Source organism: Heteronotia binoei, chromosome 1, assembly GCF_032191835.1.
Source record: "Heteronotia binoei isolate CCM8104 ecotype False Entrance Well chromosome 1, APGP_CSIRO_Hbin_v1, whole genome shotgun sequence".
In the NCBI taxonomy this organism is placed as follows: domain Eukaryota; kingdom Metazoa; phylum Chordata; class Lepidosauria; order Squamata; family Gekkonidae; genus Heteronotia; species Heteronotia binoei.
The window spans coordinates 141,452,954-141,476,771 of NC_083223.1; the positions used below are offsets into that span (position 1 = coordinate 141,452,954).

The 23,818-nt window shown below is 43.9% G+C and overlaps 1 protein-coding gene across 1 annotated transcript in view; it reads left to right on the forward strand.

Moving 5' to 3' along the window:
* The window catches only part of IGF2R (insulin like growth factor 2 receptor), a 131,825-nt gene that overhangs the window by 61,167 nt on the left and 46,840 nt on the right, over positions 1-23,818 (forward strand). Inside the window, exons 23-30 of the mRNA XM_060241808.1 lie at positions 520-687; positions 6,421-6,564; positions 8,672-8,850; positions 13,928-14,015; positions 14,366-14,584; positions 17,565-17,698; positions 19,643-19,740; positions 20,170-20,306. Coding sequence (XP_060097791.1) covers positions 520-687; positions 6,421-6,564; positions 8,672-8,850; positions 13,928-14,015; positions 14,366-14,584; positions 17,565-17,698; positions 19,643-19,740; positions 20,170-20,306 — 1,167 coding nt within the window. The remainder of the gene's footprint in view (positions 1-519; positions 688-6,420; positions 6,565-8,671; positions 8,851-13,927; positions 14,016-14,365; positions 14,585-17,564; positions 17,699-19,642; positions 19,741-20,169; positions 20,307-23,818) is intronic.

Here is a 23,818-nt window from a genome sequence, read left to right on the forward strand (position 1 = left end):
TATAATACATTACTGTTACACCTGCCCTGCTTCCAAGACACTAGGGGCAGCATACCTGGTCGTCTTCCAGTTTTAAGCTCTTCATCTGATCACAAGACATGCAGGGACACTGGCTGATTCTGTGGGTTCTCATTGATATTACAGCCTCTGTGCAGGTTTTTAAGGTGTACTTAAATTGAGGGATGCACCAGCTCTTAGTTTTTGTTGGTTCTGGGTAATGAGCCTCAAGAATTCCACAATTGCCTTCCCTTTTGATTTGAGGGGTTTTGACCATGGTGAGAGGTACTGGGAGTGTTGAGGGGTAATTATGCTGCAGTTTACTCAATATACATTTTGGTCACTCATTTAGCACTAGGGCTTGTTCTGGAAGCTGCATGGGCAGAGTGTTCATTACAATGCTGAAGTATCATGTGTATAGGAATGTGGGTGGCAAGTGTGCATGCAATTTTCAAGGGGTAAAGACCTTTTAAATTTAGGTTATGGTTTGATATCTTGATTTGAAACATTTTCACTCTTCAGGACGGGCTGACCGTTTTACTGTGACATTTATTTGCAATGAATCTTATCCTGGAGAACTCAAATTTGTGCATGAAGAAACCAATTCTACACAAAACTTTATTGATACCTACTTTGAGTTTCATACAGCCTTGGCCTGCACACCTGCTCCAGTAGATTGTCAGGTTACTGGTAAGTAAATTGAAGTAGGGATATTTCCTTGGATTCTATATTGAACACAATTTGGAGATCATGCGCTTTTATCCAAGCACACAGCTAGGAGGTTGCATAACTAATTGACAACTCTTAATGATGCATTGTATTATAACAAAGTTAGCTTGTTTAATTTGGGAGTTCAGTTATGTTTTATAAACTTTTCCCCCCAACTTCTTCCCTTTTCTGTGTTCTGTAGGCCACTTTTCTGCCTCACATTCAAACACCCAATTTAAAAAGCTTTAAATGGTATAAAATAGAACCATAAATTCTCAAAAGCCAACAACTAAAGCAGCACTGACCAGTAAAACAATAGACAAGTAAATAAGTTGAAAGGTCTTCTAGAACAAGCAGGTCTTTTGCTTCAGACCTGAAAAGACTATGCCAATCTCACCACCTGTTAAGGGGGTTCCACACCTGGAGAGTGCCACCCTAGAAAGCCCTCCCATGAGTCCTTGCCAGCCTAACCTCAAATGATGCAAATTCCTGCAGGAAGCCTCATCATTTGATCTTACAACTTGGGCAGGTTGGTATAGGTGGAGGTTGTTCTTCAAGTACTCAGGCTGTTTAGGGCTTTAAAGATCAAAAAGAGCACACTAAAGATTGTGGAAGTGTGCAGGGTATGTGGGAGAGGGAATTAAATTGTAGACCTTTGCTTTATCCAACTTTGACTCATTAAAGCCAGATGTATCTTCTAAAAAAAATTAGGTTGCCCTTCTCCCACACATATCACTTAGATGAAAAATGGACTGCTTGTTTTCTTAATTGCTCTGCTTTATCTAGCAGAGATTATGTTCTGCTGGAGCTTGTACAGGTTGGTTGTTAGGTTGTCAACCCCAGGTGCTTGGGCTTTTGATAGCCAAGTAGTTTCCTTTTGCCTAAGTTCACTCCATTCTATAATCATAGCTGGGAGTAGCAAATCTGCATTATTGATATAACAAGGTCCCAAAGCCCCTTGCCAGTTGGTTGCTCTTAAGAACGTAAGAAGAGCCCTGCTGGATCAAACCTGTGGCCCATCTACTTCAGCATCCTGTCTCCCACAGGCCTTGCCCTGATGTTGCCTCCTTTTCCCTTTAGTCACTGTTGCTAGTAGCTACTGAAAGAGCTATCCTGACAACAGATTTCATATTTTAATTAATTTATTTTATTTTATTTTATTCAATTTTTAGCTCACCCTTCCTGTAGGACAGGCTCAGGGCGGGTTACATCTTAAAAACAACAGTAAAAAAAAAGACCAATTTAAAATAGTAGTAGTAGTTCTTTATTCACGATCATCCGACCAGCTTAATACAAACAAAAACATAAAAACAAACCCATCACCTCTTACACAAAATTCCTGACTCCTACTATTACACATATTGTTAAAACTCATAACCAAGATTTACACTCTCAATTTCCCTTCTTTCCAACTGAGCAGCATAACAGAAATGGGCAATCTTAGATGAAACATCAGAATGAGCGTCAGACAGGAGGAAGGCAATTTGCTCATCCTCCTGCCTGCCCGCCAAGGACCCAAGAATCGGAGAGATAGTCCTGCCCTCAAGTCATTGTAATTAGGGCACTGCAAAACGATTGAATTGAATTTAAAATATATAAAATCTAAAACTACAGAGTGACAATAGAGACTAAAATGGCAGGTTTTGCCTCACAGACATGGCCTGTTGTCCAGATCCAGCAGGTCTTATAGCACTGGGATGGAATGAAGGGGGGAGGCCGCAGCTGAAAGCCTGGTGAAAGAACTCTGTTTTACAGGCCCTGTGGAATTGGAGCAGATTCCGCAAGGCCCGGATCTCCAGGGGGAGCTCATTCCACCAGGCAGGGGCCAGGGCTGAAAAGGCCCTGGTCCTCGTTGAGGCCAGATGGACGTCTCTGGGGCCAGGTCGCTGATTTTAAAGACCTACAGGGCTCATATAGGGAGAGGCGGTCCCGAAGGTATGCTGGCCCCAATAGGTACTCAAGAGGTAGCCAGTGCAGTTCATGCAGCACAGGATGGATCCGTGCCCGTACAGGTGTCGATGTCAACATCCATGCAGCAGCATTCTGCACCAGCTGGAGTTTCCGGATGATGGTCAAGGGCAGCCCCACATAGAGAGAGTTACAATAATCTAGCCTGGAAGTGACTATTGCATGGGTTATTGTGGCCAGGTTGTGGGGGGTGAGATATGGCACCAACTGTCTGATCCGCCTCAGATGGAAAAAGGCCGATCTGGCAGTGGAGGTAACCTGGGCCTCCATAGTCAGAGAGGCATCCAGGAATACCCCCAAGCTCTTCAACCTCGATGTGGGCATCAGTGGAGCCCCATCAAAGTGTGGGAGCCTGATCTCTGATCCCAGCCCCCTGTAACCTAGGCACAGGACCTCCGTCTTCAATGAATCCAATTTCAGCTAGTTCTGTTGCAATCAACAAGCCATGGCTAGCAGTGCCCTACCCAGTTCCTCCAGGGCCAAGTCCAGGCGGCCATCGATCAGCAGATAGAGCTGGGTGTCATCTGCATATTGATGGCACCCCAGCCCATACCTCCGGATAATCTGGCAAAGGGCGGATGTAGATGTTACATAATGTTGGGAAAAGAATTGCTGTTTTTTGGAGGATGCTGATGTCCTGGATCCCTTCCAGTCCGGCTTCTGCCCTGCCCATGGGACGAAGATGGTGTTGGTTCCCTTGGTAGATGATCTCCAGAGGCATCTGGATTGAGGCGCTGCTGACCCTTCTTGATCTGTCAGCAGCGTTCGATGCCATCGACCATGAAGAGTTGGCCCACCAACTTGCCGATGCAGGAATACATACCACATTGTAATGGGTGCCGCTGGGATAGTTCACCCGCAAGTGCCACCCTCTGTCCCCAATCTTGGAGAAAGGAGACCAGCCATTGTAGGGCTAGCCCCTGTATTCCTGCATTGGCGAGTTGGTGGGCCAACACTTCATGGTCGACAGCATCGAATGCTGCTGACAGATCAAGAAGGATCAGCAGCGCCTCAATCCAGATGCCTCTGGAGATCATCTACCAAGGTAACCAACACCATCTTCGTCCCATGGGCAGGGCAGAAGCCAGACTGGAAGGGATCCAGGACATCAGCGTCCTCCAAAAAAGCCTGAAGCTGTGTTGCCACTGCCCTCTCCACTACCTTGCCCAGGAACTGCAAGTTTGAAACTGGGCGGTAGTTTGCTAGCTCCATAGGGTCCAAAGGTGGTTTCTTCAGGAGAGGACGGACCACTGCCTCCTTCAAGGCCCCCAGGAATTCCCCTGTTGAAAGGAACAAGTTGTTGATCTCCCTCAGGGGAGTTCGTATGCCGTCACCACAGGCTTTAACCAGCCATGATGGACAAGGATCAAAGGGGAGAGTGGTGAGTTTCATAGCAGCCAGGATCTTATCAACTTCATTCTGGAAGAGCAGGCTGAAATGGTCCAAAACTGGACCTGAAGATAGACAAGGAGCTTTCAGTTCTATTATTGTATCTGTTGTGGCTAGAAGGTTGTGGCAGAATGATAAGACTTTATCTGCAAAATAATCCACAAAAGCCACGCAGCCTATATCCAATTCCCTAACGTTTGGCATGCCCTGAGGCAAAGATGTTAAGGACTGAATTAATCTAAATAATTGAGCTGGGCATGATTTTGCAGAAGTGATGGAGGCAGCATAGAACTCCTTCTTTGCTGCCTTTGTCACCATCTCATAGGTCTTCATAAACGACTTATGCGATGTTCTTGTAACTTCATCTCGGACCTTCCACCACACTCTCTCGAGACTGCTCAGCTCCCGTTTCATCCGCCTCAGCTCTGAGGAATACCCAGGAGCCAAGTTGGTACGGGGGTGGAGAGGGCGCCAGGGAGCGATCACATTGATGGCTTCAGAAAGGCGGCTATGCTAGTCTTCCACCAGCTCATCCAATGGACCACCAGGGGGAATTGGATCCCGCAGAGCCTCCTGGAACCTAATAGGGTCCATTTGGCTCTGTGGGCAAGCATAAATCAGCTTGCTGCCTAAACAGGGAGGGTTAGGCATGCATAAATGGGCCTTCAGGACAAAGTGGTCTGACCATGGCACTACATCCGTTGTAATACAGTCCACTTCAATCCCCAAGACAAAGATAAGATCTAGCGTGTGACCCTCTTGGTGTGTGGGAGCTGAAACAACTTGTGCTGCATGAACTGCCATGGAGGACACCAGGTCTTTAGCCTGAGAGGAAGTCACATCCTCAGCATGGACATTGAAGTCTCCCAGAAACAATAGTCTGGGATACTGCAGTGCCCAGGTGGATATAGACCAGGCAGGACACTGGCTGGTGCGTTAGGTGGATGGTACACCAGCCAAATGGCCAAGCTCTTCTCAGCATCCCACACTAGGCACACACATTCAGTGCCAGCGATCCATGTCTCAGGGAGTGTCCTGAAGAAGAAAGTCTCCTGGATAAGCATGGCCACCCCACCCCCCCGCCCATTAGTCTGAGAGTGGTGGAGGACCTAAAAGCTTGGCGGGGGTTGGGGGGCAACTTCCGCAATGCAATGGTTTTACCATCCCGCACCCAGGTCTCAGTCATGCAAGCCAGGTCTACCACCTGTTCTACCAGATAATCCTGGAGAACAGATTTTATTGTTGATAGATCTGGCATTGCACAGCACCAGTGTCGGAGAAGGGTATGATTTCCTATCCCCACAGCCAGCATCTCTCAGAATGGGACGAAGGTTGGAAGGAGACCGAACACGTCTTTATCTCTGTCTCCTTCCTACAAACCACCTTCTCCCACTGCCATACTTCCCACGCCCCAACAGCACCGGGATCCCTGACCCCAGTGTGGTCTCCCCCATTGGAACCTATTGGCCCAACCTGGGCCCACTAGGTCACTGGAAACAGACACTGTGGCGCACAGCTTTAATTGAATAGACACTGCAAAAAACAATTTCACTATATAAACCAACCTCCACCCCTCCACCCCTAATCCTATACTTCCAGTAACAAACTACTAATTAATGTCAAATATCAATATAGTTTCATACTAATTAATTAATAAGCCAATTCCATATGCAGGGGAAGTATCCTCATAAACCAAAACTAAAAATCCTTCCTTGCCCTACACTAACAGTAAACTAATTGATCAATAGACAAAAAATGTTTGGCAATCCTAATCAGTTAATCAAATCAAAACCCACAGTAATCAACCAGTATACAATTAATTAGTCATAAACTCAAAATTAGGCATTTCCTTTAGTTTGTCCTGAATCTACTGCCTATTGAAATCATTGGGTACCCCCAAATTCTGTTATTTTGGCGAGAGGGAGAAAAAGTTCCCTGTCCTCTCTCTCTGTCCCATGCCTAATTTAATCAGCCTCTATCATTCTCCTCTGTGTTGTGTCTTTCCTAGATTGAAAAGTCCCAGACTCATCAGCCTTTTCTCCTAGGAAAAGTGTTCTAGCCCCTTAATCATTGTGGCTGCCCTCTTCTGTGTTTCTTGTTCTTTTGATTCCCAGGGACTCAAATGACGGAAAGAAAAAAGGACTGGGTGCTCTGATGGTTGTGGTGCGAAACTAGTGTGTTTGTGCCATGCACTTCTTGATGGCTTGTGATTGATTCATTAGACTTCACTCTGCTTCCTCAGGAACAGAAATCTTGTAGAAAAGAATCATACCTTGCTCTTCAATCACTAATCCATGAAAGTGGGATTCACTTGGGTGAAGTGTGCTTAATTATGCTTTTTTGTTTCCTGGATTTCAGATTCTGCTGGCAATGAATATGACCTAAGTGACTTGAGCAAAGACAGTGAGCCATGGGTTGCACTAGATACTTCGAAGGATGCAAAAAGGACGACTTTCTATCTGAATGTTTGTAAACCTCTTCCCTACATACCTGGGTGCCCCAGTAAGCATCTTAATTTATTGCTTCTGTAGTAGAATTGGTTCAAAAAGCTGCCAGTGCAGCAGACCATGTGTATGCTCCCCCCCCCCCCCCACCTTTCTACTGTAAATCACTTCATGGTTGTCTGTTGCAATCTCTTTCTCTGCTTGTATTCTCTTTACATGTTGTTCTGTTCTGTTGTTGTATGGGAGAGATGTTATAGTTTCTCTGACTGCCATTAGTTTAACTATTTGTGTGTCACAGCTTTGGGTAAGGCAGCTGAGCATAAAGGGGACATTTTGTCATGTAGTTAGTGGCTAGGCCATAATGGCTTTCAAATGATGTTTAGTTTATGAAATTTATTTGAGCCTAATGTACTGCACGGGTCCATGAAGGACTTCACAGCTAATCACCTGCACTGAACTGAACTTGGAAAGTAAGTGGTAGCAGTAGAGTGACTTTGCAGGTAAGGGTATGCAGAAATAAAAATAAAAATCAGTATTTTTTGAGTTCATGTATATTGAACCCAAGAAATATTGGACTTTCCTGATATTCCTGAATCCCAGTATTGGTATGGTATTGGGATTCAGGATTGATTCCCCCCCCCCCCAGCTCCATTATATCCTACGGAGACCATTATAGTCAATGGTCCCCAAAATAAGAAATAAGAAGGTGCCCCCATCCTCCATTGGAGAGAGGAAAGGCCCTTTAAATGTCTTGCCTTTTGTTAGCTGCACCACAAGTAAACTCTGAAGCAGTGAGTTCACCCAGAAGTTGACTTGTGGCAAAAGCCTAACTCTGGTCTGGCTCCTCTTTGCATCTCAGTTGAAACCAAGCTACAGAGAGGAACTAGCCCTAGCACTGTGCTGCCGCAGATGATCCTCTCTTGCAGCTCAGAGCTGACCTGAACAGTCACTCTACTGGTTGCCACTTACTTTCTGAGTTCAGTTCAATGTGCAGGTGATTAGCTGTGGAGTCCTTCATGGACCTGTGCAGTACATTAGGCTGAGTGCAGATGGCAGGCCAAAGATCACTCGGAGAACTTCATCACAGAATGGGGTCTCCCAGTTCCTTTTTCAATACTTTAACCACTGTGCTCAACAGGCCCTATACTATGAGCTTTTTTTTAGGCTCAGCTATATTGCTAGCCAAATACAAATCTTTGATCCGCATTCATTTTAAATAATACCTGAAAAATACTGATAAAGTATTTTGGGGGTTTGTATTCTGTTTATATCAAACACACAAATACCTAACTGCAGGTATTGGTAGTATGTGACTCCTGGTAGTAATTGAATTGTACCAGCTGAAGCTTGCAGGTTGACTCAAAGGGCAGTTCCTTTTTTTTTTTTTTAAATAAATTTTCCTTTATTGAACACCAAAAGTGATCACCATACTACCGTAAACAAATAAGAACAGACAATAAGCAGTCATCACACCAAACAAGACATCCACGTGTGATCCACCCTCCCTCCACCGTACAATCATACTCCCATTCATCCCGGGAGCGTTCAGAGATTTTCCTTTTATGTTTCTATTATTCCAATATTAATCCTTTACTTTTCACCCAACTATATATTGGATCCCAAGTCTCTTTACTCAAAGGGCAGTTCCATGTAGAGTACATTACCACAGGGGTGGCCAACGGTAGCTCTGCAGATGTTTTTTGCCTACAACTCCCTTCAGCCCCAGCCAGCATGGCCAATGGCTGGGGCTGATGGGAGTTGTAGGCAAAAAACATCTGGAGAGCTACCATTGGCCACCCCTGCATTACCATATTGTAATTTTGAGCTTGCAGCATTATGGATTCACATGCTCAGATCAGGGTAGGAAACCATCCTTTGGGCTAAATGAAGATGAAAGAAACTGTTTTGCAGCTGAATTATGTTGGTGCTGTAGCCATAATGCTAGCCCAGACCCTAAACTGAGTCAACAAGGTCAACTGAACCCCAACAAATGTGGGAAGCATAATATTTTCCAAGACCTCAGTCTTAGCAACTACAGCATCCCCCCCCTCTGTCTTGTCAGGATTCAGAGAGTGAAAAGCACTTCAAAGTTCTTCTAACTTCTTTAAAATGATTAATGTGACTTTTAGTGAACTGTAAAAGAAAATGTTCCCTCTTGGCTGCAGGTGGTACAATAGGAGCTTGTATGAAGAACGCAGACAAAGGTCAGAGTCTTGGCGTGGTTCAGATAAGTCCTCGAGCAGCCTCAGATGGGTCCCTTAGCATTGTATACTTGAATGGGGACAAATGCAGAGGTAACCGGCAGTACTCAACACGAATCATCTTCCAATGTGATCAGTCTATGGTAAGCTTTTGTGTACTGCAGCCTCTCATACACAGATACAGTTGAACAGACTAGTAAGTTTGAAAGATTGGGGCTGGTCCATCTACTCCCTGACTTTACTGCTGCAGCTGCAGCTTCACCTCACTGTGTATGTGAAGGTCCTCATTCCTTTTCTCTTCAAAAAAAAAATGAATGAACCAACTGCATGTGCTGCTTAGAACAGTTATCTCCTTCTAGCCTCAAGGGGTTGGTGACCATCCATGCCTGTATGAAAGTGAGGTATGTGGAGTCAGTATACTACTGCATTGTTCGCTACTCAGGTGCTCTCCCGAATGCTGTTGCTGCTCATCCAGGCACATACATTTTTGCAAAGTATGTGGGGATGGGTTCTATAGCACTTTGTTCATTGTACTTTGTTCCAGCAGAAGATCCTCTTCCACTAGTAGAAGACTCTCCTCTTCCATTGTTGTAAGCCGCCCTGAGCCCACCTCGGTGGGGTAGGGCGGGATATAAATCGAATAAAGTAAAGTAAAGTAAAGTAATCCTGCTGGGTCAGAACAATGATCCATTTAGTCCTGCATTCCATCCCACACAGTACCCAAACAATTGCTCCAGAAGTCAAGAAGGCAAGGCTTTTCTCTGATATTGACTTTTGGCACTAGTATTCAGAAGTTTGCTGCTTCTGTCTGTGGAGGTTCCCTTTATTCACCAGGGCTAGTAGCCACTGATGGACTTCTTCTCCATGAATTTCTCTATCTCTCTTTTTTAAACCATCTGTACTCATGGCTATAATTTACATTCTCTTATACTGCTCAAAGTTGCCTTGTGTTACAAGAAAGCACCACCATTCTTAGAGTGGATCCAATCCAAGGGTTCTTTAATTATGATATTTGTCCTTTTATACTTTTCTCCTCCCCTTAAAAAAAATCTAGAGAGAAATCTCAGATCAGGTGATTGTACTGCATCATAATCAACAGGATAGCAATTTACATTATAAGTTCCTGTCTTCTTGAAGGATAGTAGCTTACTCTGAAATCACATTAAAATTCTGATGTGGAACTTCTAAATGGTTCATAACTCAAAAAGCAAATCACAATGAGCTGGCAATATTGGCTTGTGTGGCTCCTTCAGAAGGGAAGGTATGGTCATTTTGTGGACATTCAGATATCAGCTGAGCTCAGTTCAACCGAGATTATGTTGACCTTTTACATAATAAGGACTGCTTTACAGGTTACAACTTCATTTGTGGGAATCAAGTTTCCATGTGAGCAAAAGTGTTGCATGTTGTCATATTTGAAATATGGTCGAAGTGGAGACTAGGGATTACCACAAACCTAAACATTCCAGTTTGGGTTTGGAAGTGGCTCCAAACCAAGCCAAAAATGCCTCCAATGGGCAGTTCAGATCCCCTTTTCTCCTGGCCATGGCTTGCCACAACTGGAAGAAGCCAGCAATCACCAGGGAACCCCTAAATGGACTGCCACACCAAGTAACCTCTTTAAATGGGCTGTATGAGCAAGCCGGAGACAGCTGGGCCAGCGTGGAGGAGGCTGTCTGCATCAACTCAGCTGCCTCTGGCTCCCTCCTGTAGTCTGGTTTAAAAGGGCCGCAGGTGGGAGCCCAAGACTACTGAGCTGGTGGGGAGAGCTGTGCAGTCAGGAGACTGGGAGAAGAGAAGCCTCTTCCCAGGGAGAAAGAGGGAAAATGGAAGCCTCTACCCCAGCGATCCTGTCTTTTTTCATGGCTGGTGCATCCATTTAAAGGGATTATACCAGGGAGCCAGAGGCAGCTGCTGATTCCCTGGCATAGCCTGTTTAAAGGTGCTTTGCCGGTGAGCCAGAGACAGCTTGGCCAGTGTGGAAAAGGCTTTCTGCTCTTGCTCCCTGGCATATCTCCTGTAAGCGGGCTGCATGAGGGAGCCTGCAGATGCAATGGTGGGGTTCCTTCATGCACACCTGCTTAAGGGGCCTGCCAGAGAGAGCTCAAGACTGCTGAGGTGGCAGGGGAGCTCTCTGTGCCATGGAGCCTGTAGCTGGGCCAGTGGGGAGAGCTCTCCTCAATGACTCTGCTGTCTTGGGTTCCCTCTTGCTCCAGGGGTGGGAGCGAAACAGGATAAAGGCTGAAATAGGTTAATTGCAGCCATTAAACCCATCCATTTTGCTCCCTCCCCCCAGAATTGGGGGGAAGCAAAAACAACAACAACAACAACAAATTTTATTTGTATCCCGCCCTCCCCGCCGGAGCAGGCTCAGGGCGGCTAACAACATAGTTCAGGGTTGATTATACAAATGGATAAAATTACATTAAACATTATAAGCGTTTAATTAAAATCTGGTTAAGTTTTAAAATTAAATTGATTAAATTAGTAAAAGTGCTAATGCTGTTTACTTTTTCTGATGGCGGTTTCCTTCGCAATTTCCATTTTCATCAGCGAAAGCCAGTCTGAAGAGGAAGGTCTTGCAGGCCCTGCGGAACTGTTCTAGGTCCCGCAGGGCCCGCATTTCCTCTGGAAGTTGGTTCCATAGGCTCAGGGCTATAGAGGAGAAGGCCCGGTTACGGGTGCTTTGCAACTTCACCTCTCTCGGTCCGGGGATAGTCAGCAAGTTTTTCCCGGCTGACCTCAGTGCTCTCTGGGGTTCATATGGGGAGAGACGGTCCCTAAGGTAGACAGGTCCTCGACCATATAGGGCTTTAAAGGTAATGACCAGCACTTTGTAACGAACCCGGTATGTAACTGGTAGCCAGTGCAGTTTGCGCAGCCCAGGCTGTATGTGCTCCCATTTAGGGAGTCCCAGCAACAGTCTAGCCGCTGCGTTCTGCACCAGCTGCAGCTTCCGGGTTCGGTACAGAGGCAGCCCCATGTAGAGGGCATTACAGTAATCCAGTCTCGAGGTGACGGTTGCATGAAGCACCATTGCCAGATCTTGGCGCTCTAGGAAGGGAGCCAACTGCTTTGCCCGCCTTAGATGGAAAAAGGCTGACTTGGCAGTGGCTGCAATCTGGGCCTCCATTGATAATGCAGGCTCCAGTAAAACTCCCAGGCTCTTAACCCGGAGCGCCGCTTTCAGCGGCGCCCCGTCGAAGACCGGGAGAGGTATTTCCCCTCCCCGAGCACCCCGACCCAGACAAAGGACTTCTGTCTTCGTTGGATTCAGTTTCAGCCCGCTCTTCCTCAACCAGGTTGCCAAATCCTGCAGGGCCCGGTCTAAATTCTCTGGGACGCAGTCAGGCCGTCCGTCCATTAGCAGATAGAGTTGGGTGTCATCTGCATATTGATGGCACCCAAGTCCATGTCTCCTGGCAATCTGGGCAAGGGGGCGCATATAGATATTAAATAGCATTGGTGAGAGAACTGCCCCCTGAGGCACTCCACAGTCCAGTGTGCGCCTCTGGGACCGCTCGCCCCCAATTGCCACCCTTTGTCCCCGATCCTCGAGGAAGGAGGCAAGCCATTGTAAGGCAGACCCCCTCACCCCTACATCGGCGAGGCGGCGGGTCAGTAGCCGATGGTCAACCGTGTCGAACGCAGCCGACAGGTCCAACAACATCAGCACCGCCACACCGCCCCGATCCAGGTGCCGTTGGAGATCATCTACCAGGGCGACCAGTACTGTCTCCGTCCCGTAACCCGGGCGAAAGCCGGACTGGCAAGGGTCTAGGATGGAAGCGTCATCCAGAAAGCTCTGCAACTGTGACGCCACTGCCCTCTCTATAATTTTACCTAAAAACGGTAAATTAGAGACCGGTCGGTAGTTTGCCAATTCGGCCGGATCCGCTGTACTTTTTTTCAAGAGGGGACGGACCAAAGCCTCTTTTAGAGATGATGGAAAGCGCCCCTCCGAGAGGGATCTATTTATGATGTCCCGTAAAGGACATTCAAGCTCCCTCAGGCAGGGTTTAATTAGCCAGGAGGGGCATGGGTCCAAATCACAAGTTGTAGGGCGTGCAGAGGAGAGAACAAGCTTAATGGCTGCTGCCCATTTAACACTTAGGAGGCAATGGCCTCCTTTCTCTTGGAAAGGGTTAAATAGCTGTGAACCATTAAACCTGTTGGTTTCTTTCCCCACTGCTTTAAAGTCGGGAGGGGGGTGTAAAATGGATGGGTTAAATGGCTGCCAGTAATTTAACCCTTCCCAGGCAGTTTTCTCCCAGGAAATGTTAAATGGCTAGCAGCCATTAAACTCATCCTTTTTGCCTCCCCCACTTCAAAGTGGGGAAGGGGAAGAAATTGAGAAGTTTAATGGCTCACAGCCGTTTAACATTTTTCGGGAGAAAGGTGGGGGGATTGCCCAGGAAGGTTAAATGGCTGACAGCGATTAAGCACATCCATTTTGCTTCCCCCTTTAAAACAGACTGGTTTAATGGCTTGCTTCCATTTAACCCTAACTGCTGATGAGTTGATGTGTCCCACTGTTAGTTTTAAATGGCTGTGAGCCATTTCAACAGTTGGTTTTGCTTCCACCCTGCCCCCTGCTTCCTAGCAGGGAGAAGTGAAACTGACCAGTGTAATGGCTGGCAACCATTTAAACCTTACAGGTAAGCTGTGGACCCACGCTGCTCAGCTGTTAGGTTTAAATGACCCAAACAGCCAAACCCAGCGGTACAGAAATCTGGGAAATTTTTGCGGAAGGCACCTTCCCCCAACATCAGTTCAGGAGCTCCAACTGGGGCCAGATTCATGACAGACTTTGGCTCATGAACTGGTTCATGCCCATCCCTAGTGAAGGCTGCCTCTGTCATGGGATTTCTGCTCCAGCAGCCAAATTGTATGGTTCTAGCAGAAGGAGCTGTACTACAGCTATTCCTGCTCAAGCTGCTTTCCCGCCTTTATAGATTCATTTCTACAAAAACATACCAAATGGTTCTGAGTGGGACATTTAGAGAATGTGCAAACACCACAACATTTGGGCTTCTGGGTTTTCCTGCCAAACTAGTACTACTTGGAGTTTGGATAAACTGGAATGCTAGTTGTATATCTTAATACTGGCAAGTTGGAAAGGTTGTTTACAGGGTATTTGTGTAGGTAAATGATGAGCTGAACTTGATAAGTGTTAATATGTAAAACTGGCTGACTCCTCCCTCTCATTTTTATGCTTAGGGATCACCAGTCTTCCAGCATGAAGAGGATTGTGAGTTTGTGTTTCTCTGGCAGCATGTAGCAGCATGTCCTGTGCAGAGAGCAGAAGGCAAGTATAAGTGCTTGATACTGGCTTGATACTGGCTTTTTAAAAAAACCTGCACATTTAAAAGGTCTTGTGTAGAAGTGCTCTGTTTCCTACAGTGCATAGTGCTGCTTAACTGAGCCCTTTCTGGTCTCTCCCTACCCTCCAGGCAAATCTCAAAACTTCTGATGTTGATTACATCAATTACAGTGACATGCTGAAATGAAATGAACAGCTGTAGATCAATAATAATAATATTTATTCTGATATCTCCAGTTGGTGTGCTGACATGGTATAGATTTTGCTGTAAATACAGGCATAAGAGTTAAGTTCTTTGTATGTGTATCTTAAGTTCTCTCTCTCTCTCTTTTTAGGTGAGAATTGTCAAGTGAAAGATCCAAGGTATGGTTATATGTATAACCTGACACCACTTTCTGGAAAGGAGATAAAAGTAAGCGCTGACGAATATGACTACTACTTCGGTATCTGCCAGGGACTGACAACAACAAAGTGCAAAGATCCCCCACAAAAAACTGATGTAGTATCATCATGTCAAGTAAAGAAGCATAACCAATCTATTAAAAAAATAGCAGGTAAAGTCTTCCTGGGAGTTACAGAATAGATCATGCAAATAGAGGGCTGCCAGGCTCTGCAGTTACAGGCACATGAACAGCCTGATAGGTTTCCAGATTGAATGGCCAAATAGATCTTTTTAATTTAAAACCAATATGTGCCTATTGTTGCTCTTTAGAGGGGCTGCTTCTTGGAAATTGTAGTGCAGGGAGAAGTGTCATGCTTCATGGTCCATATCTGATTCTATTTGACTGAGAAGTGCAATAAAAGGTGTGGAGATCCAAAAAATAAAGCCCTTCGTACATTAGGGTTTGATTGTTTTGCAGTTGGATGTGTCCCAATTGAAGCTGTATTCACCCAAATTTAAAGTTAGTCAGAAAACTGTGGAGTCTTCCTCAGCTTCCAAGGTGCTCAGAGCAGCATATGGCTTTCCCCAGTTTATCCTCACAAGAACCCTGTGAATAGGTTGCTAATGAAGCTGGCACATTGTCACCCAGTGATCCTGACAGCAGGGATTTGAACCTGGGTCTTCTCAATTTTGATACTAGACACTAGGCCACCATGACTTGTAATGCTTGACATTTTTAGAATGCTTTCAGTGTTTGAAGTACTGTATGATATATTGCCTTCTCAGGCACATTGAAGTCCAAGTTTTTACCCTTGGAAACTATTTTTCTTTTAGGCCTAGAGTCACCCACCTTACAGAAGTGTCAATCAGATCAGGATGGTGCAGAATGGGGGGGGGGAGTGGAGGATATTGTTAAATACTTGGGAATTGACTTTTTTTAAATACAGGACAGTGCTGTACTGAAAGCCACATTACAATTACCATAACTAAAAGCCACATGACTACTGTGTGACCCATGTGACACTCTTCCAAACACATACAGTGATATTAATTACATAACTACAACTTTGATTACTCAGAATACTCTAATCTTATAGAGTTTTCTGTGTCCAACATTGTTGAACCTGTCTGCACTTTATTTCCTCATTGTCTTCTTGCTCTTTCCCTAGCACAAGACTTACCACTGAGGTGAGAGAGAAAGATCCAAGGCTACTGTGCCTCGTGCCAGAGAGGGGTGAGAAGGCAGAGGGAAATAATTGTGAAGCCTGTCTTTGTAAGAAGCCAGTGTGCCTTTCCCTTTGTTTTCTGCCTTCTACCTCTCTCCCCAGCATGAGGCACAGCAGCTTGGATGAAAGAGATTGCCAAGGTGCCTGAAGGAGTACAAGCTGGATGTGAAGCAACAGAAGTAAAAACCCCCCACACACACCATCCCGCTGTGGTCATCTTTCTCTTTTTTGAGATGGCTGTTATGGTGGTTTTACTCTGTCTTTATAGCTAGCTTGCTCTCCTGTTGGCAGCCACCCAGGTACTAAGAGGAGAATGCAGAGGCTCAGAGGAGGGCGGTGAGTTGTTGGAAAAAACCTCTTTGTTCCATCTCTGGCATGAGGCCTGCACTTCAGACAGGCTTGCAGTTTACTTGTCCTCCAGTCCCTCCAATAGCAGCTGTTTCAAGGTGAGCATCCCCTAGCAACCCCAAGCCTCACCAATCAATGCCCATCAGGCCTTGCCTGCTTTCCTAAAACATGAGGTGAGTGCTGTGTTGTGGGATAATGCTCACAAGAGCCATAGGTGGCATGCTCTCTACACATGGCTCCTGAGCCACCTGTGTATCACTGACATAAGTGTGACCTCAGTAGCACATAGAAGTACCCTTGCGCTATCATGGGTTGCAGTATGGACCTCCAACCTTGGCCATGCGTTGTTGGACCACCCTTTTTCACTGATCAGAATAGGCCAGCCCGGCCAGCAGGAAGCATACCAAAATTGTATTGTGACCCCAAATTACTATAAACACTCAAAATACTTCGAAAAATTTGTTACAGATTTTCAAAGACATACATTACAAAAGTGCAGAAATATACAAAGGATAATATATTGCATATTTAACCAAGTGCCATAACTGCCTTCAGTGGAAATGCCAAGTTATTTCAGGAGTTCCATTCCATTGAGGTTGAACATGAGCCCCCATAGGGGTCTAAGAATATCCACAAGTCCTCTGTGTAGTTTCAAATAATTTTCACAATAAGTTCAGCCGTCCCAAGTGGGTCCCGATGAGCCAGTCCCACCAACAAGCAGTCAATTATTTACATGGCTCGTTTCATAGAAACTTCCTTAAGGCTGGGAAATAGCAATGCTGTAATAATTAAAATTTGACAATCAACATAACATTTGCCAATAATATAAAACTAAAAAATGCCATACCACTGTACTTGCTTATTACAAACGATAGGAGGCAAACGTTTACAAAACAGCATTTGCTCCAACGTGGCATTTCTATTGAAGAAATTTATGTTACTTTGTTAAATATGCAATATCCTTTGTATATTTCCGCACTTTTGTGATGCATGTCTTTAAAAATCTGTAACAAACTTTTCAAAGTATTTTGGGTGTTTATAGTAATTTGTGGTTACAACACCATTTTGGTATGTTTCTTGCATGCTCCATATGTAGCCTTCTCCCCATTTGTTTTGGCCATGCAGCAGGAAGAGCAGAGAGAGACTAATGGTTTTCCCAAATCAAATTGAAAACTAAGGAGCATGTGTCACTCTAGCATTTTATCTGCTCTCATTCCCCATATTCGGCATGCAACTCTGCTCCAAACCTCAATGCCTTGTGTCATTGGTGCCAAGTAAATAGGTGTTGACACTGCCATGTCCTCATGAGGAAACACCCCAAATGCAACAGAAAGCTTTCTGGTGCACTGCCAACACAAAGTGGTCATTCTATACTCATATTCTGTTAAAAATAAATAAGATGGAAGCTGAAATGAGATCAAATTGATTCACGTCATGTACTTGGTTCACGTTTTGTACTTGGCAAGCTGAACATTGGCAGAGAGAGAGTAATCCTGCCAGCCATCTGTAATACTAGCTGAAATCTTCCTAATATTTCCAACCTTCCTTTAATATTTCCTTTAAATATTTTACTGTTAGGATTATACACCACGAAGCTGACTTATGAAAATAGATTGATCAAGATTAATTATACTGGAGGAGAGATATGCCACAAAATATATCAGCGGTCAACAGCTATTTTTTTTTACTGTGACCCTCATGACAGTTTGGAGGTAAGCAAATGATAGCAAACTCCCATCTCTTCACAGGTCAGTGATGATCATTGACAGTGGATTGTATATAGCCAACCACAAGCAGAAGATGCTGGCAGATGCAGTTTTTCCTAGCTGTCTCTTTTGATGCTGCAGTTGCATGAACCAGGGTGCTGGTGGTGTGACTATTCCAGATTCTGTTTTTAGGTGGAGTTCTGTGGTTCCAGATATCTTTCTGGGAGATGGAAAGGGAACTTGCTGGTAGAATGAGAATACAAAGAAAATCCGTGCATGTTGCTCTAGTGGCTGGTGGGATACAAGTCTGCATCTTTGTGTACCTGTCTTGTTCCAGAGAGATGGAAGCTCTGTTATAGCTCTGGGTGGAATATATGTATATCTCTGCAGAACCTATGTATTATGGGAGATGGGGGGGTCTGAGAGAATTGGAAGACAAAGAAGCAACTGTACTTCAGACTGAATTTGTAATAACTGCACAAAGGAGGGAAGAATTATTCTAATCAAAAGTTGATTTCTAGTTCAGAGTAGTTATTAAGGACACTTGCAAGAATTACTTGATGTAGTGCTAAATTTCATGCCCACCACTGCATAAATGACAAAAGTATAACTGGCTAAGCCAAGTACACAGGCACCTTGTCCCCCAAGCAGCTTCTGATTCTTATCAGTGTAAATAGTTGTAACTTGTGCTAAAAAGTTCAGGTTCAGCAAGAATTAACTGAAAAATAATGCAGTTTTGGAAGGACATTGCTTGCCTTGTCACCATTAACATGATAGTGATTGAATGGATTTGTTCATTTGTTCTAAATTTTCTGTTGAAACACTTTTGATTCCTCCACAGTTTTGGGGATTGCGTTAGCATTTTTACCAAAATAGATTATGTTCACTTGGCTTGCCTTATTCTTATTCTTACTACTTACTTACTTACTTATTCTTACTTAGTCCAGAGCTATTTTACTACTAACATCTATAACTTGCTTTTCTTTGTGACTCTTGAAGTGGCTCACAACATTCTCAGGTAGTCCTTCTGTCAAGGCACTAACTGTGCCCAGACCTGCATAGCTTCAACAAGGTTTTTTTTTAATGTTCTCCAATAAAACCATTAAGCAAATAGATTCCTTTTTGAAAATCTATCAGAGTTAAAGTTACATGTGTCACACTGATGAGAAAAGCATGTTTAGCAGAGAAACTGAATCATTGTTGTCACCAAAGGATTTAACACTTGGAAATCTGTTTGCTTTGTTAACTGGCACATAAATAGAATACACTGGACAAACCACTTTGCCCATGTAAAATATGGATATTTGAACACAGGCTTCTGCGAGTGACACATTTCCAATCCCCCCTTTTATTCTGTAGCACCGTTTTTAACAAGGAATTGTGTATTGGTTAAAGAGCATGGTTACAATATCCTGTATTGTTTTTTTTTAGCCATTTAAAGCTAGGATTGGCAGCCCCAACAGTGCTTCGCTGGTTCTGTGTCCCTGCCTGCGTGAAATGCTTGCGGTATTTTCTTTCTTTTAGGTTTGGAATTAAAGGGGCACTAAAAACCCACCTAACAACCAAGCAGAGCTTTGAATCTTGTGCTTTTTCTCAGAGAAGTCAAGCTTTGTGTGTTAAATCTTGACAAACCAATTATACAGTGTTGGCATAGCTATGAACTCATAGTTGTGTTTGACAGAAAAGCTGTAGATCTTTTCATTATACATTTAGGGGAAAAAAAGAAGTGTGGAAAATTCTCCAACCTTCCATTAATTTTTATAGTTAATGATACAGAACACAGTTGTAGCACTAGGGTTGTGACAGATAGTGCAGGCGGTGGCCTTCATTTCTTGTCCTTATTGGAAACAGTTTTATTTTGCATATTCAGTTGCTCATAACGAGGATTTGTTACATAATTTCTACCTTGGTGACTATATATAATAGATTCTCGGTACTTTGTTTTCTCAGCCTGTATTCCTGAAGGAAACAGAAGATTGTACCTATATGTTTGAATGGCATACCCCTTTTGCCTGCCCACCCTACAGATCCATAGACTGCTCCTATAAGTAAGTTACCTTATTTCAGCTGAGTTTTGAAATGTATTACTTACGTCTTGCTATCCTGCCTGTAAAAATGTAATGCACAGACCATTCCAGCAGTAAGTTCGTATGATATTTGTTGGAATGTGAGTTGTCCCCCACTAGAAACAACATCTTGAACAACTGGCGGCTCTCGAAGTATCACCCAGTTGTGCCAGTTCCCAGCTTCTGGACCCTAGAGCTTTGGGGCCTACTTGTGCCACATTTGGAGTAATGAAATCAGAGTAGGGCAGTATTGCAGCTAGATGAGCTACATGTTTGGGGTCTGAGACTGGAAACAGCTGTAAATTTTTTGGTTGCCCTGAAAAGCGGTCCCCTACTATCAGTGCAGCATAAGAATTGATTTGCTTATTTGCAGGACATATTTTAAAAATCTATATATCTACTTCATTGCAGAGATAGTGACGGCAACTCATATGATCTCTCTTCTCTTACACGGTATAAAGAAAATTGGGAAATAATTTCAGATGCTGGCTCTTCACAGAAATATTACATCAACATCTGTAAATCTTTAGTTCCACATCAAAGTGCAGGTAATAACTAGACGAAGTAAATAGAATGCTTATCCAGAAATTTTGTGGTCAGGGTGGGAAATCTGTATGTATGTCCATGGTATGTTACCTAAAGGAAACCTAGATTTTTTCCACAACATTCTGTTAATTCATTATGTACAAATTATGGCTGAAGTGGTAGGATGGGGAGGTGTTCTTTAAAGGACACATTGTTTTTAAAACAGCCAAAAATTTACAAAAGTTATGTAATTCAAGGTAAGTTGGTGTTCGTGGGGAATACTAGGAAGGCTAAACAGTTTAGAAGTTCTCTCTGCAGATGGTGAGATGCTGCAGCAGTCTCTTTTGTTTTGAGGCAGATATTGCAACCTGTGGTTTATTGGAAACCCTGCTATAACTAAATTTTAAAAATGGAAGTTGTTACCCTTAGGAACTTTTTTGGAAAATGTTATCTTAGTGAATTGTTACTGGACCTTCCTTTATAGAACTAACCTAGTGGAGATTTTTCTGTACAGTTGTTGAATGAGTAATGTGTGTAAAAAGGACAAAAAGATTTTGTGCATTGCTGAGAAATGATAAGAGAATACTATATAAAATTCAGTTAAGCCTTTATTGAACATATTATAGACATTAAGACATTTTTAAGTGTACTTGTGATATGGTTTATACATTTAGCTGTCAATTGTCACAGTTTTTGCTTAACTGGCGCAGAGTGGTAAAGCTGCAGTACTGCAGTTCAAGCTTTCTGCTCACTACCTGAATTTGATCCCGGCAGAAGCTGGGCTCAGGTAGCCGGCTCAAGGTTGACTCAGCCTTCCATCCTTCTGAGGTCAGTAAAATGAGTATGCAGCTTGCTGGGGGGAAAGTGTAGATGACTGGGGAAGGCAATGGCAAACCACCCCGTAAAAAGTCTGCTGTTAAAACGTCGTGATGCGACGTCACCCCAGAGTCGGAAATGACTGGTGCTTGCACAGGGGACTACCTTTATCTTTAGATGAACATATCTGTTGTGCAATAAGTTTCCCTGTGTCAGAATCTGCTTTTATCAGATGCATGTAGTGTTAACATTTAGTTGGCTTAGAGCTTTATACCGAAGGGGAGGGGAGCAATTACAAAAAGGTCCAGATGGTCCAATTTCTTAGGTCCTGGTTCCTGCATTATTGCAGAGTGCAACCAAAAAAGGAAGAAAAACACAACCCTGCATGAGAAAGGTAACTAAAAAGGTTGAAACAAAGTAAAATAATCTTGCACGTAGTGAAAATGTTCAAAATATAACATATAATTTAATAATAAAATCACCAGTGCGAACCCTAGAATTGTTGTTTTTAAATAATACTTTAGCACTCAAAACAATTTAGCACTTACAACAATTTGCACTACGTGCATTGTTGCAGAGCACAGATGAAAATCATATCCAGTCAGGATCAAATGATCCACTTAGAGTGGTTGTGGATGGAAAACTCCCAATTCTTGATGAATAAGCAAAGTAGGGTGAATCTGAATAAGTTACATAAAACAATTATGAAGGGTAATTATTTTGTGGTGAACTAACCATCCCAAGCCCCTATGGAGTCGAACATACGATCAAACCTGCATGTGAATTCCAATTTAGCAGCTTCCCACTAGAGCTGAGAACTTGACCTGTTCTTGCATCTCATGCTCTTTTGTAGCCTCTGCCAGCTGAATGTAGTACATCATGCATCTGGAGAGAGTGGTCTGTGGCTTAGGAAAGCTGACACTACAGTGGCTTGAAGACCAGTTTGCAGAAGCTTCTTCATTTGGGCTGCAACAGACTTATGCTATCCCCTCCCCATTTTATGGAAATTTAAATTGTACAGATTGCGTAGCTGACCCACCTTGTTGCTTGTGTTGTTGGAGAACTTGGGGTTCTCTTTCAGAAAGTACATGGTGGTCATAGAAGGAGTGTCATAGGCAGGGAAGCAAGCAGCTGTATTACTTGGGTTGGGATGAAACACAAGAGTGGCCATGCAGGTATGCTGTGCACTCTAATATCGGTGGACTTCACCAATCAGATTTTCACCCTCTACAATGACTGCCATTTTCCAATATACTTTATGTGCAGTAGCCTACTAGTCCGGTTTTGTTGGGAATGAAATTCTCCTGAAGCAAGGGAGGAGGTGACCTATTTAACAAGGAATATTGTTTCCTGTCTAGTATGTAAAAAGAAAAAAGAAGAAGAAAAAGAAGATATTGGATTTATATCCCGCCCTCCACTCCGAAGAGTCTCAGAGCGGCTCACAATCTCCTTTTCCTTCCTCCCCCACAACAGACACCCTGTGAGGTGGGTGGGGCTGGAGAGGGCTCTCACAGCAGCTGCCCTTTCAAGGACAACCTCTGCCAGGGCTATGGCTGACCCAAGGCCATGCTAGCAGGTGCAAGTGGAGGAGTGGGGAATCAAACCTGGTTCTCCCAGATAAGAGACCGCACACTTAACCACTACACCAAACTGGATGTGGGAAGTTTAAGGAAAATCACATAGATGGGGAGGGGCCGTGGCTCAGTGATAACAGCATCTGCTTTGTGTGCGGAAGGTCCCAGGTTCAATCCCCAGCATCTCCAGTTAAAAGGACAAGCCAGAAGGTGATGTGAAAGACCTCTGCCTGAGACCCTGCTGCCAGTCTGAGTAGATGATACTGACCTTGGTGGACTAAGGGTTTGATTCATTGTAAGGCAGCTTCATGTGTTCAAGAGCTGCCGTCTGCAAACAGCTGAGGAACAAAAACAAAACAGAACCCACCTTGGTGAATTCAATCAAAGATTTAAATGCAGTGTTATAACAGAAGTACCCAAAGGAGGATCATCCCCAGGGCTTTTTTTTGTAGAAAAAACCCAGCAGGAACTAATTTGCATATTAGGCTACACCTCCTGATATCACCATTGCTTCACACAGGGCTTTTTTTGTAGAAAAAGCCCAGCAGGAACTTATTTGCATAATAGGCCACACCAAGCCAGCCAGAACTGCGTTCCTCTGTGTTCCTGCTCAAAAAAAGCCCTGATCATCCCTGTGAGTAAAGGCTCATACTTGCCAGTAGTATTCAATTAGACTCTTACTTTGCTTCACAATGTTCTAGTTAGTTTAGGGTTTCCTTCTTTCTGTCATATTAATAAGTCAGAAAAATATATTGTATACTGCTAATTTTGACATGATCTCGAACAGGAGCTGGGAGGTAAGACATTTGCCCTGTTCCTTGGAACATCAGGTTCTCTCCAGTGGTTGGAAAAGGGGCTAGAGTTTTATGAGGAGAATTGTAGAGTTGTTTGTCCATAGTTTGATTTAGTGTGCTTGGCCTGTATTCTATATTATTGTGTGCTTAAACTGTAGAGTTGGACTGGTTTATTCACACATGTAGGAAAGAAAGATATGCTGAAGGCTTATGTGAAACATACATGGCTCATAACTTGACGGTATCAAATTGTGAATTTTATCAGTAAATTATCTCAGAAAGAATCAACTCCATTTTTTAAAAAAGTGAGTTGACACAATAGTGTTTTGAGTCAGCTGCAAATGATGCATG